This window comes from Orcinus orca, chromosome 8 (assembly GCF_937001465.1).
Source record: "Orcinus orca chromosome 8, mOrcOrc1.1, whole genome shotgun sequence".
Classification (NCBI taxonomy): Eukaryota; Metazoa; Chordata; class Mammalia; order Artiodactyla; family Delphinidae; genus Orcinus; species Orcinus orca.
The window spans coordinates 79,505,724-79,522,626 of record NC_064566.1 but is presented as its reverse complement, the minus strand read 5'-3'; the positions used below and the strand labels follow the sequence as shown (position 1 = coordinate 79,522,626).

Genomic DNA, 16,903 nt, shown 5'->3' with positions numbered 1-16,903 from the left:
AAATGTAAATTATTATTTGATTTTATTATAATTATCTATAAGATTTTTAATTACTGTATTATCTTATTTAACAATCTTAAAATCAAATTCTTAAAAAGAATTGTATAAAACTTTTTATTAAACATTGCTGTGGATACATGCAAATTTCCCTTGGTAGCTTGATATATTTTAAAACATGACCTAAAATATTTCTATTTTTATAAATTTAGGAAATGACCTACATCCTAAATATGCTAAATGACCCATATCCTAATTGCTAAGTTATAAATACTCCACTATATAACTTTAACCATAAATTTCTTAGTTATAACTTCTTTCAAACTGAAGCAGAAATATCAGTAACTTCTATGGTTTACTCTATACTTTCTATTTTTTTCATGTAATGGAATCATTAAAAATATATAAACTAAAATTACAGTTCAGTCACTACATAATAAAATGATACATGAAAGCTCCAAACACCATTTTTAAATAGTAAGATAAGTAAAACTATCTTACTTTATATTTGTCAACCTCTGATTGTAATTTCACCGTCATTACTGAATGTTCTTCAACCTTTCTTAATCTGTCATGCCAATTCATCAAAAATTCCTCAAATAGATATGTCTTAGTCCTGTAAAATACCAGAAACATACCTTAAATTTTACATCCCAAAAAATACCACAAAACTATCAGAATCTAAATACTATTTATGAATCAAACCTAAAAGTAATCCAATCTTCATTGGCCATTTCTTGAAATCCTTGCTGAAACTCTTCATAAAGGGCCCAAATTTGTGCACAGCTCTCAATGTCCTTAGAGATGCTATATGCCAAGGAGAAGTTGGGCTCTTCTAGGCCAAAATGATGGCAATCATCACTATACAAATAAGTAGCAAATATCATTAATTTTTTAAAAAGAAAAACTGTTAAATATCAATAAGTTTAACTAATTAATATTTAACTGCATTCCCTGTGTGTGTTTGTGTGCATGTATCTGACAGCAGAGGTAGAAAGTGGGAGGCTATGTCTACTTTACATAAGAATTTTACTTAACTACTTAGGAACGAGCTCTTCCAAATTCATTAATATGCATTTTTTCCAAAGGAGTCAAAGTAAAATTGGTAATATATATAAATATATTTTATGTATATATGTCATATATATAAATATTCAGAATTGCACAAATTTATGGATTAATCTGAGAACAGATTAAAGAATATCCATTAATATTCTTCTAGGTTGAAAGAATTAGCTTCTAGAACATAAGATATTCTTCATCTAATTAATGTAATGTCACTTAATAAACATGGTACTAAAACCTCCACTCACCTATGAAGCCAATTAATTTATGGATGCATTTACCTAAATGGACCAAACCTAAAACAATTATTAAACTTAATATTTGTATTATTATAACATAAAACAACAAATATTTTTCTTTGAAGTCTCATCATTTTGCTAGGTTCATTTTTTTTCCAGAAGCTCTAAAAGTAATTGTCCATTAATTTTATATATTCCATTTTTAAGTACAATGAGATCACATAAAGCAATATTCCAACTCCCTAATTTAACTTTTAAGTAAATTTAATTTTCTATTATTATTATTATTTAATTCGCTATTATAACTTCTATTATTTCTATTCCTAGGCCTAACCAGAAATCTGCTTTTCTCTTAAAATCCTAATATAATTCAACAACTCCTAAGAAAGCAGTAGCATGAGCACTTAATACTGGTATTTTTAAAACTGCTGAAGTTTATAAGGAAAGACATTAAGATAATAAATATAAGAACATTACTAGCTTAATATATAAATACAAAACTCTCTCTTCCAAAATGTGTACTACCAGTTTTAAAGAATAAACATACACCAGCTTTTTTCTTATGACTTCAAGATCATCAAACTCAATTTTTTTCTCTTTTATTGACTTGGCACTTTTATCAAGAGTATTTTGCTGGCCAGTTTCAATAACATCATCACCAGGCTTTAGTTGGTCCCAACGAGCTTTAAATTTTTCCAGTTCTTGATAATAGATCTGAAGACGTGATTTCACATTTCCTTTCATCACTTCAATCTATAAGGCAATAGAGTTTACATAATTTAATTCAAAGTAAAATCTTACTTTATATTCACATTTTTATTTCCAACATTTCAATTTAAAGGTCAAAAAATATCAGTATCAGCTTTTCAAAGATTATTCTTTACTACTGATTTCAAGTACACTAAAATAACTCAAAAATAAATTAGACCATAAATTTACAAAAACAAGAGATATACTGCAAACATCATCATTACAAAATCATTCATGTGATTAACAGCATCCATCATAACTATCAACAAAATCAATGTGATAAAAAAAATTTGATCAATGACCTCCAGTTGTTCTACCTGATTATACAGCTGTTTAATAAAGGAGGGCATTTCCCAGTCTCCCATGCAGCTAACAGCCATAAGACTAAGTGCTGGTCAATAGGATATGAGTGCAATAGATGTGTACAACTTCCAGATTATACCCTTAAAAGATACCATACACAGTAGGTAAATAAATTTATTCATAAGAAAGACTGAAAATAATGTCACATACATTCCTGGTACGGTAGGAAACAAGATAAACTGTATGACATGAACATCATTTATACAAAGTGTTTTACTGTATGGAAGTACTGAGGGAGGTCAATTTCATCAGCAATATATTGGGTTGGCCAAAAAGTTCCTTCAGGTTTTTCCATAAGATGTCACAGAAAACCTGAGCTTATAAATTCTTACAAACCTGAGCTATAACGGAATAAAGATAAGCAAGAAATCTTAAATGAGAAAAAAAAACTGTTTCCATTTTAACAAAATGACCAAAATGTTCTTACCTGATCTTTAATCATAAGTTGGTGACTTTCCATCATCAACTCAAATTTATCCCACTTAGCTTTCAGATTACTAATTGTTTCTAAACCTCCACCTGCCACAGTCCGTAAAAGTCTGTTTTTATCTTCAGCTTCTTGAAATAAGGGCAAAATCTAAAGGTTAAAAAATGACATGTGAAAACCAACATATTTTATCAAATTTATTAAGATTCCATTTATTTAAAATTGTTTCATGATTTGCTTTTTAAATCAAGATTTTTGCTTTTACATAATTTGTTTTGTTTCTTTTTTTTTTAAGAAGATGTTGGGGGTAGGAGTTTATTAACTTATTTATTTTTGCTGTGTTGGGTCTTCGTTTCTGTGCCAGGGCTTTCTCTAGTTGTGGCAAGCGGGGGCCACTCTTCATCACGCTGCGCAGGCCTCTCACTATCGCAGCCTCTCTTGTTGTGGAGCACAGGCTCCAGACACGCAGGCTCAGTAGTTGTGGCTCACGGGCCTAGTTGCTCTGTGGCATGTGGGATCCTCAAAGACCAGGGCTCGAACCCGTGTCCCCTGCATTAGCAGGCAGATTCTCAACCATTGCGCGACCAGGGAAGCCCAATTTGTTTTGTTTTGTTTTTGTTTTTCTTTTGGTTATTTAGCAACATATTGTCTAGTCTCCATGTGTTTGTGTTTTTTACGTTTCTTTCCCTGTAATTCATTTCTAATCTCATAGCGTTGTGGTCAGAAAAGATGCTTGATATGATTTCAATTTTCTTAAATTAACTGAGGCTTGATTTGTGACCCAAGATGTGATCTATCCTGGAGAATGTCCGTGCGCACTTGAGAAGAAATTGTAATCTGCTGTTTTAGGATGGAATGTCCTATAAGTATCGATTAAATCTCTCTGGTCTACTGTGTCATTTAAAGCTTCTGTTTCCTTATTTATTTTCACTTTGGATGATCTGTCCATTGGTGTAAGCGAGGTGTTAAAGTCCCCCACTATTATTGCATTACTGTCGATTTCCTCTTTTATAGCTGTTAGCAGTTGCCTTATGTATTGAGGTGCTCCTATGTTGGGTGCATATATATTTATAATTGTTATATCTTCTTCTTGGATTGATCCCTTGATCATTATGTAGTGTCCTTCCTTGTCTCTTGTAACATTCTTTAGTTTAAAGTCTGTTTTATCTGATATGAGTATTGCTACTCCAGCTTTCTTTTGATTACCATTTGCATGGAGTATCTTTTTCCATCCCCTCACTTTTAGTCTGTATGTGTCCATAAGTCTGAAGTGGATCTCTTGTAGACAGCATATATATGGGTCTTGTTTTTGTATCCATTCAGCAAGCCTGTGTCTTTTGGTTGGAGCATCTAATCCATTCACGTTTAAGGTAATTATTGACATGTATCTTCCTATGACTATTTTCTTAATTGTTTTGGGTTTGTTCTTGTAGGTCCTTTTCTTCTCTTGTGTTTCCCACTTAGAGAATTTCCTTTAGCACTTGTTGTAGAGCTGGTCTGGTGGTGCTGAATTCTCTTAGCTTTTGCTTGTCTGTAAAGCTTTTGATTTCTCCATCGAATCTGAATGAGATCCTTGCCAGGTAGAGGAATCTTGGTTGTAGGTTCTTCCCTTTCATCACTTTATCATGCCACTCCCTTCTGGCTTGTAGAGTTTCTGCTGAGAAATCAGCTATTAACCTTATGGGAGTTCCCGTGTATGTTATTTGTCGTTTTTCCCTTGCTGCTTTCAATAATTATTCTTTGTCTTTAATTTTTGCCAATTTGATTACTGTGTGCCTTGGCGTGTTTCTCCTTGGGTTTATCCTGTATGGGACTCTCTGTGCTTCCTGGACTTGGGTGGCTATTTCCTTTCCCATGTTAGGGAAGTTTTCGACTATAATCTCTTCAAATATTTTCTCGGCTCCTTTCTCTCTCTCTTCTCCTTCTGGGACCCGTATAATGCGAATGTTGTTGCATTTAATGTTGTCCCAGAGGTCTCTTAGGCTGTCTTCATTTCTTTTCATTCTTTTTTCTTTATTCTGTTCTGCGGCAATGAATTCCACCATTCTGCCTTCCAGGTCACTTATCCATCCTTATGCCTCAGTTATTCTGCTATTGATTCCTTCTAGGGTAGTTTTCACTTTGGTTATTGTATTGTTCATCTCTGTTTGTTTGTTCTCTAATTCTTCTAGGTCTTTGTTAAACATTTCTTGCATCTTCTCGACCTTTGCCTCCATTTTTTTTCCAAGGTCCTGGATCATCTTCACTATCATTATTCTGAATTCTTTTTCTGGAAGGTTTCCTATCTCTACTTCATTTAGTTGTTTTTCTGGGGTTTTATCTTGTTCCTTCATCTGGTACATAGCCCTCTGACTTTTCATCTTGCCTATCTTTCTGTGAATGTGTTTTTTGTTCCACAGGCTGCAGGATTGTAGTTCTTCTTGCTTCTGCTCTCTGCTCTCTGGTGTATGAGGCTATCTAAGAGGCTTGTGCAAGTTTCCTGATGGAAGGGACTGTACATAATTTGTTATATCCTGGATATAAAGTTTCTAATGTTTATTATTATATGCAAACTCAACTAAGACACTTAAACATCAAAAGTTAAAAAGGATAATAAAAGTGGTAATATGAAACTTAATTAAATCATGAATATAGGAAGACAATACTATAGCTGTTCAAAGTGAAGTTCTTATTATAAAAGTTCCATTCATAAGAAAATGCTAAAGAGGCTTCTAAAATTAGTGACTATCTAAAAGCATAGATTAACTAAATTATCCTACTTAACAGAGAAGGGTAAGTCATGAAAAAAAAGGTACTTAAGAAAGGGAAAACTGAAGAATCGGAACCAAGCTCCTGTATTCAGCTTCTACCTGAAATGCCCTGAGCTGTGTATAATGAGCAGTCTGTTAAACAGTCTAGGTGTAGGTCAGTAAGTGCTAAACTACTCAAATTGCTTCTAGGCCTTTTAAAGCACCATAAAAGAACAGTGTCCTATAATTTATACCTGTGCTTTTACTACTCAACAAAGCAATAAAATCCACTGAAAGTATTTTAAAATCACTGTGCATATATAATAGGCAAAAAAAAAAAAAAATTAAAACATATCTCAATGACCAGCTTGCAATTTCTGGGCAGGATCAGTTTCACCTGAGAAACAGAAAAACAATGGACCAAGAATCCATGTTGTACTAGGAAAATCAGTGAGAGAAAAAATAGAGCAGGATTCTAATTTCCTGTATGTGAACAGAACTTAGCCTGTGAAGACATTAAAACAGTTTTCAAGTCCACCTGCATGCATTCCTACTTCTTCAAATCCACACGCCAACAGAGAGACATACCAAAACACAATTCTGTAACATCTTGCTGCTTAAAACCCAGCAACGACTCCTCAGTGCCCACAAAATCAAACCTAGGATCCTTAATGTGACTCACATGACCTAGATTCTGCCTAGCTCTTTATACTGTCTCGTGCCACTTCCTGCCTCACATGTTGTTCCCAACATACATCTATTTCTCATAGTTTTTGTGATGACACACTTTCATCCCACTTCATTATCAATCTCCTTAGCTGCCTCCATCTATGCTTGAAGTCTAAATTTCGGAAAGCTCAAAGCTGATCCTATAACCTCTACAGTTTGTTATCAACCAGATGATCTAGTTCAATCCTATGGCTTTAAACATCATGAATATTAAGATGATTTCCAAATTTATATCTCTAGTCTTCAACTTTACTCTAACTTCCTTATTCCTTATTCTACCTGACATCTCAATCCCCACCACTTCCAATCTCCAAACAACTCCCCTCTCTAGTCATCCTCATCTCAGTAAATGGTACCATTAGCTTTCCAGCTGCTCAAGCCAAAAACCTAGGAGACATGTTTATTGCTTTTTCTCTAAGCTCCGTCTACTTCTAATACATCAGAAGACCTTGGTGCTAACTCTAAAGTGCATCATCAATTTCTCCGGTTCTTTCCATCTCCTCTGCTACTCCATGGTACAAGCTTCCATCACCTCTTGTATACCAGTTGCAATATCCTACTAACTGGACTCTCTGCTACTATTGTCTCCCTCCAATCCATTCTTTACAGAGCAGCCAGAGTAATCACTTCAAAATGTAAACCAGACTGTATCCCTTCCCTGCTTAAATCCCTGTAAGGACTTTCTATTACTTTTAGAAAAAAAAACCCAAATCCTTATGATTGTTTAAAAGTACCTTCATAATCTGGCCCTTGCCTACCTCTCCAATTTCACCTCAAACCATTTTTTCCTTGAATAATAATATGGCTTTCTTGATAACTAAGTTTCTTGACAATATTTTCACCTATCTTCCTTAAGCATACCAAACTCCTTCTCTACCTTAAGATCTTTGTATTTGTTGTTCTATCTGCCCCCTAAATCACGGAATGGTTGCCTCCTTAAGTTTTTCAGGTCTCAGTGCAGATAGATGTCATCTATCTGATAAGGTATCCACAACTGCCCACTCTAAGAAACATCCCCCAGATTATCATGCACTGCTCTAGCTCCTCTTGCTCCTCTCTTTTCTCTGTCCTGTCTCTGTCTCTCCCTCTCTCTCTCTCTGACACACACACACACAAACACACACACACACGAATGCAAATTTCATGAGAATAGAGCATGTTCATAGCTGTAACCACAACTCCTAGCACAATGCCTAGAATATATCAGGTGATCTATAAGTATCTGTCAAATAAATAAATGAATGAACGCCTCTGCTAAATCAAGCTAACTGCCACAGCTCATAATGCTATTCCTTCTTTAGTTATTTCCTTCTACTAGACAAGTACATTATTTTATTTGCCTTTAAATCCTCTTTATACCTTTAAGCTTTCCATATAAAAGTTTATAATTCCTTCCACCATGAAGGTGTATTATTTCATTTACCTCTAATCTATCTAATAATTTTAAGCCTATCACATAATAGGAGCATAAAAAACTTTGTATTCTATTTTGAATTATTTCTCCTCCTTCTTCTAAACATAACTAAGATCATCTATAATATGTTCTATAAAATTTTGACTTGCTTATTCTAGGCTCTAGCCTTCTAGATACTGTTTTTATGAATCCTTCACTTTTTTTTATCTTTGTCTCTAATTATGAGCTCCTCCATCATATGTGAGTGTGTGTGTGTGTGTGTGTGTGTGTGTGTGTGTGTGCTCCTAATTCTGCTCTAACTTCATACTTCAGCATCTTAAAAGTACAACCCTGGAAGTAACAGCATGAATTATTTATGTTTAGTTTTATTCTAATAAGCCACATCATAAAAGAGACCACAAATACTTCTGAAAATAATAATAAGCATTATTGTTACTGTTTCATTACAACAACATAACATCAAGAGTCCAGTCATGAACTGATCAATTGGACTAGATTTTATAGACTTCCTTATAATGCAATTATATGATATTTCTAAATAGTCACATAAAATTACCTAATTTAATCATCCCCAGTACAGTAAAAGAATAAATAAATTGCTTTGTGATTCTCACCTCTGGCTTCCGTTCTTGTAGCTTACTATATTGTAAATTTGCATTACCTATCTCTTCCACAGATTGCGGCATAATTGTTAAGACTGCCATAGCTTCAGTAACGAATGTATCAATTTCATGTAAATGAGCTGAAATAGGTAACATTGAAATATAAGAAAAATTATTATTATCACGAAAAATATTTAATTACATAATTTCTAAATCAAGGAATGTTAGAAGTAATCACTATATGAAATACATTAAATCCTAAGTAGTCATTTGCTTTCATAAAGCAAAATTCAAAATGTAGAATAAGCAAAGAAATTTCTTCTCATGAAACTGTAATTGTTTTACATGACACTTAAAATTTTTGAGAAGAAATTTAAAATGTACTCACTCAGTAAATTTTACTCAAAATTGGTAACTTTTTCAGTCTTTTAAATAATATGCTAAAACACCACAGCTTAAAGGAAAAAGGAAACACTGATATTTTGGAAAATAGTACAGGCATACCTCATTTTATTGTGCTTCACTTTATTGTGCTTTGCAGATTTTGCATTTTTTACATATTGAAGGTTTGTGGCAACTCTGCATGGAGCAAGTTTATCAGTGGCATTTTTCCAACAGCATTTACTTGCTTCATGTCTCTGTGTCACGTCTTGGTAATTCCCCCAATATTTCAAACTTTTCCATTATTAATTACATTTGTTATGGTGATCTGTGATCAGTGATCTTTGATGTTACTGTTGTAATTGTTTTGGGGCACCATGAACCACACCCACGTAAAACAGTGAACTTAACTGACAAATGTTGTATATATTCTGGCTGTTTCACCTCTCTATTCCCTCAGACACAAAAATATTGAAATTGGGCCAATTAATAAGGCTACAATGGCCCCTGAGTATTCAAGTGAAAGAAAGAGTGACACATCTCTCACTTTAAACCAAAAGCTAGAAATGATTAAGCTTAGTGAGGAAGGCATGTCTAATGATGAGACAGGCCAAAAACTAGGCCTCTTGCACCAAACAGTTAGCCAAGGAAAAGTTCTTAAGGGAAATTAATATGCTGTTCTCCAGTGAACACAAATGGTAAGAAAGCGAAACAGGATTACTGTTTATATGGAGAAAGTTTTAGTGATCTGAATAGAAGATCAAACCAGCTACAACAGCCCCTTAAGCCACAGCATAATCCAGAGCAAGGCCCCAACTCTCTTCAATTCTGTAAAGACTGAGAGAGGTGAGGAAGCTGCAGAAGAAAAGTTTGAAGCTAACAGAGGTTCGTTCATGAGATTTAAAGAAAGAAGCCATCTCCGCAACATATAAAGTATAAGATGAAGCAGCATGTGCTGATACACAAACTGCAGCACGTTATCCAGATGATCTAGCTAAGATAGTTAATGAAAGCTGCTCCACTAAACAACGGATTTTCAATGGAGATGAAGAAGCCTTCTATTAGAAGAAGATACCATCGAGGACTTTCACAGCTAGAGAGAAGTCAATGCCTGGATTCAAAGATTCAAAAGATAGGCTGACTCTCTTGTTAGAGGCTAATGCAGCTGGTAACTTAAGTTGATGCCAATGCTCATCTGCCATTCAAAAAAATCACAGCACCTTTAAGAATTATGTTGAATCTATTCTGCCTGTGCTCCAGAAATGGAACAACAGAGATTGATGACAGCACATCTGTTTACAATATGGTTTACAGAATATTTTAAGCTCACTGCTGAGAGCTACTGCTCAGAAAAAAAAGATTCAAAATACAACTGCTCATTGACAATGCACCTGGTCATCCAAGTGCTCTGATGGAGATGTACAAGATACATGTTGTTTTCATGCCTGCTAACACAACATCCATTCTGCTGCCCATAGATCAATAAGTAATTTCAACATTCAAGTCTTATTATTTAAGAAATACATTTTATAAGGCTATAGCTGCAACTGAGAGTGATTTATCTGATGCATCTGGGCAAAATAAATTGAAAATCTTCTGGAAGGGATTCACCATTCCAGATGCAATTAAGAGCATTCGTGATTCATGGAAAGAGGTCAAAATATAAATGTTAACAGGAGTTTGGAAGAAGTTGATTCCAACCCTCATGGATGACTTTGAGGGATTCAAGACTTCAGTGGAGGAAGTAACTAAAGATAAGATAAAAATAGCAAGAGAACTAGAATTAGAGGTGGAGCTTAAAGATGTGAATGAATTCCTGCAATCTCATGATAAAACTTTCACAAATGAGGCATTGCTTCTTATGGATAAGCAAAGAAAGTGGTTACTTGTAATTTTGAGAATCTAGTCCTGGTGAAGATGCTGTGAAGATTGTTGAAATGATAACAAAGGATTTAGAATACTGAATGAACTTAGTTAATGAAGCAGCAGCAGGGTTTGAGGAGGCTGACTCCAATTTTGAAAGAAGTATTACTGTGGGTAAAATGCTATCAAACAGCATTGCACGCTACAGAGAAAGGAAGAGTCAATCGATGCAGCACACTTCAGAGTTGTCTTATTTTAAGAAACTGCCACGGCCACCCCACCCTTCAGCAACCACCTCCCTGATCAGTCAGCAGCCATCAACGTCAAGGCAAGACCCTCCACCAGCAAAAAGATTATGACTCACTGAAGGCTCAGGTGATGGTTAGCATTTTTTAGCAATAAAGCATTTTTTAACTAAGGTATGTAAATTGTTTATTCAGACATAATGCTTACTGCAACCTTAACAGACTACAGTATATGTAAACATAACTTTTATATGCACTGGGAGACCAAAAGATTCCCACGGCTCTCTTTATCACAATATTCTTTATTGCGGTGGTCTGGAACTAAACCCACAATATCTCCAAGTTATGCCTGTAGTCATTTGAAGAGATAAGGATAAATACATTATACCAGAATTACCTCCTTTCTCAGTAGCATATGAAACAAACTGATACTAGCTCACACTGCAAATAATAAAAAATGTCTTCAATTTTTAGACCTCTCAGGAGTTGAATATGGAGTTTCCTACTTTATTAAAACTACTTTAAGCATATTTTATTTCATATTACTTTCTAGATTATCTTTTATTTTAATCATCATTGAGATTCATATTTCATAACTATAAAAATGTAAAAGTGTCTTTACCCTGAATGGACTTCTTCAAAGAAAGAACAAGCACGTCAAATAACTTCTGGATGAGATCATCAATCACAGTCTTCACAGGGTTACAATTAATATTTAAACAATCTACCTTGACAGTACTGAAAAATGCCAAAGGACATATTCTGACATGAAAAAGACTAATCACAAGAAAAGAGTCTCATTATAATATGAGTTTGTGTAATACATTTTACAATATCATCCAAACATATTATTGTGATCTTTAAGCACATTTAGATTTCATTTAGCAAAAATGAACACATACTAATACTAACACATACTAATACTAACACATACTAATATGAAGTTTTTCATTAAACAATGATTTTGTTATAATTCTACAGTTTTTAATAATCCAATGTATCAGTTTAAAAAAAAAGCAGCACATTATGAATTTACTAAAGTATCAACATGAATATATTTAAATTTTTACATGCTTTACTTGTCACAGTATGTAACATACTTATTTAAAGATTTATAAAATAAATTATTATACTGTAGTCAAAGTACAAGCAATAATGATAGGGAAAATAAAACAAACATAGAAAGTGAATATAGATTATTAAGACACTAAAGCAATAAAACATACCATTTTCTACCTATCTAATTCACAAGAATGCAATGAATTGTTAATTCATATCTTCAATCATGTGGGCAAATAGAGAACTCTCAGAACTGTTGGTCAGAGTATAAAACAATACAACTTTTGCAAGGGCAATTTACCTATATCAAATTTTAAAATAGGTATATTCTTTTATCTTAGTAACTTCACTTTTAGAACTTATCCTAAGGAGATTTTCAGGGCAGACTCCAAGATTTACATACAGGTATCTTCTTCAAAGTATTAATTATAATAGTGAAAAAATAGAAGTAAACTAAATACCAGAGTGGCTAAATAAATTATTATATATCTATACAATTTAAAGTCATATTTTTGAGGACCAGATAATGACATGGTGAAATACTAATGATTAGTGTTAAATAAATAGCAGGATACAGTATCATCCAAATATTGTAAGCAGATGTACTAATATGTCCAAAACATCAAATATTAACAACAATTGTCATTATGCCTTTTTATATTTTAAAAAATTTATAAAACAAATGTACTATTTTAACAATCAGAAAAAAGGCATATATTTTTAAGAACATTAATTCTTTGCATGGTACTCTGAATGCAAATTATAATGTTCTAAACAAACAGAAGTTGAACCAGAATCATTCATCTGAGTAAACCTCATATTTATCTTAAATTATATAAAGTAAAAAAAGTCTGGAAATTTTGGTCTAAAAAATTATTTAGAAAGACTCTTTTTAAAACATAGAACCAGGTGATATTCTTAGAAAGCAAGTTATAAGCGTTAAAGTTTCATTATAAAAATACAATTTTCTCTTAAAGTTTTATTTATTCTCAATCACCCACTAACTGGAGGGTTTAAACTCCAGTTCTTAACCACCAAAACCTAAGAGTCAATTTGTCTTATACATGAAGTTATTTGATTTTTGAAATCCTGACACAAAATGTCTAAATTTCTAACATTTGATATATGAAAATAGATGATTTTGGTAAACCTAAAAACATTATACCATATTTTACTAATGAATTAATACATAAAGTGATATGATTACAGCAGAGTTGTACACACTGAATCTTGTGGACAAGACTAATGTTCACCTTTCAATTGAAAATATTGTTAATGTGCAATTGAGGCTCCATTCAGCCATAGACAGAATGGGATGGACATAGATGGCCTACCCAAAAAGTATATCCTTACTGCAGTATCTGAAATACATCCTCAGGATATGGATTTTCTAATCTTACAGCATATTTCCCAAAAGTACCCATAAAATAATTATCTGTGTGTATATATATGTGTGTATTAGCTTAGATGAATACATGTTAACTTATAAGCAAGAAACAGAAAAATGAAATATGGCATGTAGGACAGGCATTCTTTTTGTTTTGTTTAGCTTTGGCAGGGAAGTATAAATAGAAACCCCGTCTATAGAAAAGGACAAACAAATAGCAGTAGCAGCAGTAGAGGTCTTGGGCAGTCAGGTAACAGCATAAAGTCAAACAAAAATGGGCTCAAATAGAGTATCCAACAGAGAAATCTCATGTTCAAACATTACAAAAACACTGTCTTTTCCTTACTTCAAAGTAACATTAATGGCACTATCATTATCCTAGTCATCCAAGTTCAAACCTTCAAGCCATTTGTCTCTTCTCTATTCCTCATCCCTCATCTTCCTTCAAAAGTAAGACCCCTTAATACCTCATAATATTTCCTCCTCCACATTTTGAATACCAACAACTTGATTCAATTAATTATTACTGGGTTTCTGGATGAAGACAGACGAACCTCTCTTCCTCCAGGATCTCTTGATTCCACCATACAACTCTATTTCCAGATTAACATTCCTAATGTATAGCTTTGGTACTAACACGCTTCTGTTTAGAAACCTTCAACAACTAATCATTCTAACACGAATAACATCCAAATTCCCTGTTTTAGAATGTAAGACTCTCCCAAATCTGTACTTTATCTACTCCTTTCCAGAAATATCTCCTCTAGTCCCTAATAAAACATTAACCCTAATCAAATTCTCAATTAACCAACTTCTGTTTTCAGTATATAAATCCCTCTCCTGAGAGACTCTGCTTTAACCTCCAATTCTCATTTCTACCCATCAAAATCCTAGTTCAACTATTTCTATCTTAATGAAGCTTTCCCTGATTTTGCCACAAATGGATGGGCTATCATCCTGTAAATCTCCATAGCCTTTAGTCCAGTCTCTAATATGGAATATAGATTATTCTACCTAGTATTAATAACAATTAATAACAACTAGCATTTATTGAGAACTTAACCTCTACCATTAATTTACATGCAAATTACTCATTTAATCGGCAAAACACTGAGATAAATAATATAGTTGTAATTGCTTTAAAGCTGAAGAAATGGAGGTTCACAGGGTTGAAATGACTGTCAAACTCATGCAGCTAGTAAGAGCCATCTACCTCCAGAGCCCACTCTCTCAACGCCTGCGTGTACTTGACTTAATCATCAAACATACTTGTCTTATTGCACTACGAGAGAGCAAGCAAATTCATCTCAGGAACTCTGTCTTCATCTTTCTACTCCCACAGGACAAGGTTTTGCATATTGTAAATGAGCACCAAATAGTTATTGAAAGAAAGAACAAATGGATTAATAAAAGTGATATTACACTTTATAGGTAATATATACACAATTAAACAAGGCCCTTCCTTCCTTCCCAGGGCTTATTGCATAGAATGGTTTCAGTGATTGGAATTCCAGACAGTGAAGGGGATATTCTGGGTTATGAAATGCCCCTCAGAAGGTCTCCTCCACATTTAGGGCAATACCCAGAGGCAGCACTATCTTGTGTGCCTCCCAGGGCATTTTGAAAGGGGGCAGAGCCATACAAAATTGGAGTCAAATGTCCTCCAGTATGCTCTCAGTAGTAGATTCTTACCATTCTTAGACTGTGCCTGTGCACATCAAATATTAGATCCTCACACCAGATCTGGAAAGAAGCCTCTTCCCCCAGTCTGTCCTATCCAACTAGGTCTCAGCCAGCCGAACCTCTAGAAGAGGTTTTCTTAGTCTCAGCAATTCTCTACTCAGATGATTCTCAAGTGTCATAGCTGAGCTCTAGAGGAGGTAAGACCGATGACTGGACTTCAGTACCACTAAATGAAGAGTACCCATACTATCCCATGGCAAGAACTGCTATGATACATAAGTACTACTTTAACTTCTGTATCATACCTTGGAAGTCGTTCTACTTCTTTCCCTTTTATTTTCAGTGCTTTAAAATTTTTCTCCCAATCATGTACTGTAGAAAGATGCTTTTCCACTAGAGCTTCCATATCAACTTGACCAATTACAATCCATTCCTGTATAAATGGAAAACATATTATTAAAAAAATAGAATAAGTTACCATTTAAAAGATTAGAGTCCAACTATTAAAAACAATAAAAAGGGGCAAATGTGAGGTTTCAAATAAATTTCAGTTTAAGTATATAAATGTAATCATTATCACATAGCCTAAAGAATGAACAGGAAAAAAAAACAATACATAAAAATATACTGATCATAAAACTTTTTTGAAGAGACTGCAAAAAACTTTTCTTTAGATTCTCAAGTTTGATGTGTCAAAGACAGAATCACTTCTGCAAAGCCAAGAGCTACTATAGGCAACAAATCCAAAAGTATCCAGATTCAATTAATTCCAGAAAAATAAAATGCAGAAGAAGCACTGCAGCGGCAGTTAAGAAACTTGATGAATTCTCAGTCATATGCCTCAGGATCAATCAAACGAGCAATAAATGCAATAGGGGTTTATCTCTGGAGAGTTAGTATGATGCACCTTAACAGAAGTAAGAAATTAAATCATCTCAATTTCATTAACGTTGAGGGCTTCCCTCCATGGATTGCTCTCAATCCAAAGAATAAAGAAAAGGATATATTTTCCTGAAAGGAATTAAAAATGACACAACAGAGTCACGTCAAATTCCAAGTTGATACAACATTCAAAAAAAGAAAAGAAAGAGAAACTAGCTTCTCAATCTTCAAAAAGAGAGAAAAAAAATTTAGGGTAACATTTTTCTCATCTATAGCATAAACCTAGATTGTATATGAATTCTAAACTTTGGCTCTCTGGCTTGCATATTTTTACTTTATGCCACACAAGATAATTTGTTGATTTGTACATTTAATACTAATTCAATCAATCAGATGAATATTACAGTAGGACAGAAAATTACATGTTCCATACCTTATGTTGATGTAAAACAGCTGACAATCTCCTAAATAGATCTTCTGCTTTGCTGAAAATAGTCAGAAATCCACTTGCATTTCTATCAATCATAATAGAAAAAATAGATTCATCTCCTGCCTCACCCACTCCCTTAAACTGATTAGGAATGCCGATGAATCTCTTCATTTCTCTATAATATTTAGCCCGAATTTCTTCAAAAGGAGGCTTGAATTGTAATCGTCCTTGTCTGAAAGCAAATAAATAACTTTAACATATAAATTATTGGAAAAGTATAGATTGAAAATTAGTTTAAAAAATCTTACTTGTATGTTAAGTCTATATTTATTTCTGGCAGATTCTCATTAAGTGCTTCTAAGCCCATCTGATACTGATGTTCCAGAGCTTTGTACAGTTGATGATTCCAGTGCTGTTTCCACGCATGCATGTCACTTGCTTGGAATCCCTAATATGTTATATTCACATTTTTTATTTAATAATTAGGTGGTAGAATGGGTTTTCATTTAATGCTTTCATATCACATTTGGTAAAATTATAAGCAAAAAAACCCTCATCTTAAATATCTTAAAACATGTAATTCCTTAATTGCTACTTGTATATATAAAGTCAAATATGAAAATCTCTAATCTTCGTGCTTATAAATAGTACACAAAAA

The 16,903-nt window shown here is 33.6% G+C and overlaps 1 protein-coding gene across 2 annotated transcripts in view; it reads right to left on the bottom strand.

Moving 5' to 3' along the window:
* DYNC2H1 (dynein cytoplasmic 2 heavy chain 1) overlaps nt 1-16,903 on the bottom strand; it is a 372,035-nt gene that overhangs the window by 316,217 nt on the left and 38,915 nt on the right. For both annotated transcript variants that reach the window (XM_004282190.3, XM_049714064.1), the window contains exons 16-24: nt 16,554-16,693; nt 16,249-16,477; nt 15,239-15,366; nt 11,427-11,542; nt 8,328-8,455; nt 2,842-2,991; nt 1,849-2,054; nt 703-858; nt 499-613 (exon numbers count right to left, since the gene is read on the bottom strand). In XM_004282190.3, coding sequence (XP_004282238.2) covers nt 499-613; nt 703-858; nt 1,849-2,054; nt 2,842-2,991; nt 8,328-8,455; nt 11,427-11,542; nt 15,239-15,366; nt 16,249-16,477; nt 16,554-16,693 — 1,368 coding nt within the window. The remainder of the gene's footprint in view (nt 1-498; nt 614-702; nt 859-1,848; nt 2,055-2,841; nt 2,992-8,327; nt 8,456-11,426; nt 11,543-15,238; nt 15,367-16,248; nt 16,478-16,553; nt 16,694-16,903) is intronic.